At 35.6% G+C, this 1,228-nt stretch overlaps 1 protein-coding gene across 1 annotated transcript; it reads right to left on the reverse strand.

Moving 5' to 3' along the window:
* Nucleotides 1-423: 423 nt before the first annotated feature.
* LOC110443974 (inactive phospholipase C-like protein 1) lies at nt 424-1,158 on the reverse strand (the record flags this gene model as incomplete). Its single annotated transcript, XM_021488427.1, has 2 exons — nt 840-1,158; nt 424-613 (listed from the first exon to the last, which is right to left on the reverse strand). Coding segments are annotated over exons 1-2 (307 nt in total), but the record flags the coding sequence as incomplete, so codon positions are not given.
* Nucleotides 1,159-1,228: the final 70 nt, after the last annotated feature.

The raw sequence follows: 1,228 nt of genomic DNA on the forward strand, positions 1-1,228 counted from the left end.
AGACAGGGTGTAGGCTCCCATTGATAATCAATATAGGGATCAAGATAGGGTGTAGGCTTCCATTGATAATCAATATAGGGATCAAGACAGGGTGTAGACTTCCATTGATAACTAATATAGGGATCAAGAATATATATTTGCCTACACATGATGTTTTTTTAAGTTGTTAATAAAGTGAGCCAAAATTCACAATTCATGACTGCTCCCAATACATTTATAGAAATACATCATTACAATTATATATATTAAATATGTATACACATTCTTTAAGATTATGTACAATTTGGTTGCCACTTGGCATCAGATTGGTGCTGTGCATGTCTATACTTAGTGAATACCAAACAGCAAAATAAAGGAAGTTGTTTACAGTTGTCACTCTTATACTGATCTTCATTCAGAGGTGTCTGCATGGTTAGTTCATACATGACTGTAGGTGTTTTATAACGGGACAAGAAATTCCTATATATATATTTACATACCGAACCAATAGAAAGTAAATCTCCGGGCGTGTCGACAATTCCTTGAACAAGGTTACAAATTCGTCACTGTGTATCCTCCCCCGGGGACTTGTCCAGCCCTCCATGCTACCATCAGTCTTCTTCAGCTCAAATTCCTGGACAGATCAATATTAGGAGTAAAGCAACAAAGAATTAAAAGTTATTGACAGTTAAGTATAAATATTTTCTATTGCATATATAGCTGTAACAAATCCTCATGTTTTATAGAGCAGCATATAGCTGACCATCAACATGCAATCAATCAGAACCTGAAGCATGGGTTCATGGTCAGTTTTAAAGGAATAAGATAATAATTGTTGTGTTGGAGTTGTGGTGACCTACCTTAAGTTTCTGGTGTATACGGGCAGAAGAAATGTTACTGTTAAGCTTGCTGATGAGATTGACCACGTCTCCTTCCTCTAACAGTCCTGCTGGGTCTTTAGTCTGGTCTTGGAACATTTCTAACAACCATGTACAGTATGGTCAAGGAAAGTACAATTAGCCCTTACCTTACAGTAACTTCCCTACTAACGTTCACATACTACTGTGATAACAAGGACATCTGATAAAGTTTTCTCTGTTTTAATTAACAGACTTTTTTTGCAACCAAGCCAACCATATTTCTAAATTACCCATTCTTATATCCTAATTACATAAACTTACATCCTAATTACACTCACTTACATCCTAATTACATAAAATTACATCCTTATTACACATACTTCCATCCT

This window comes from Mizuhopecten yessoensis, unplaced genomic scaffold (assembly GCF_002113885.1).
Source record: "Mizuhopecten yessoensis strain PY_sf001 unplaced genomic scaffold, ASM211388v2 hete_35895482, whole genome shotgun sequence".
Lineage (NCBI taxonomy): Eukaryota > Metazoa > Mollusca > Bivalvia > Pectinida > Pectinidae > Mizuhopecten > Mizuhopecten yessoensis.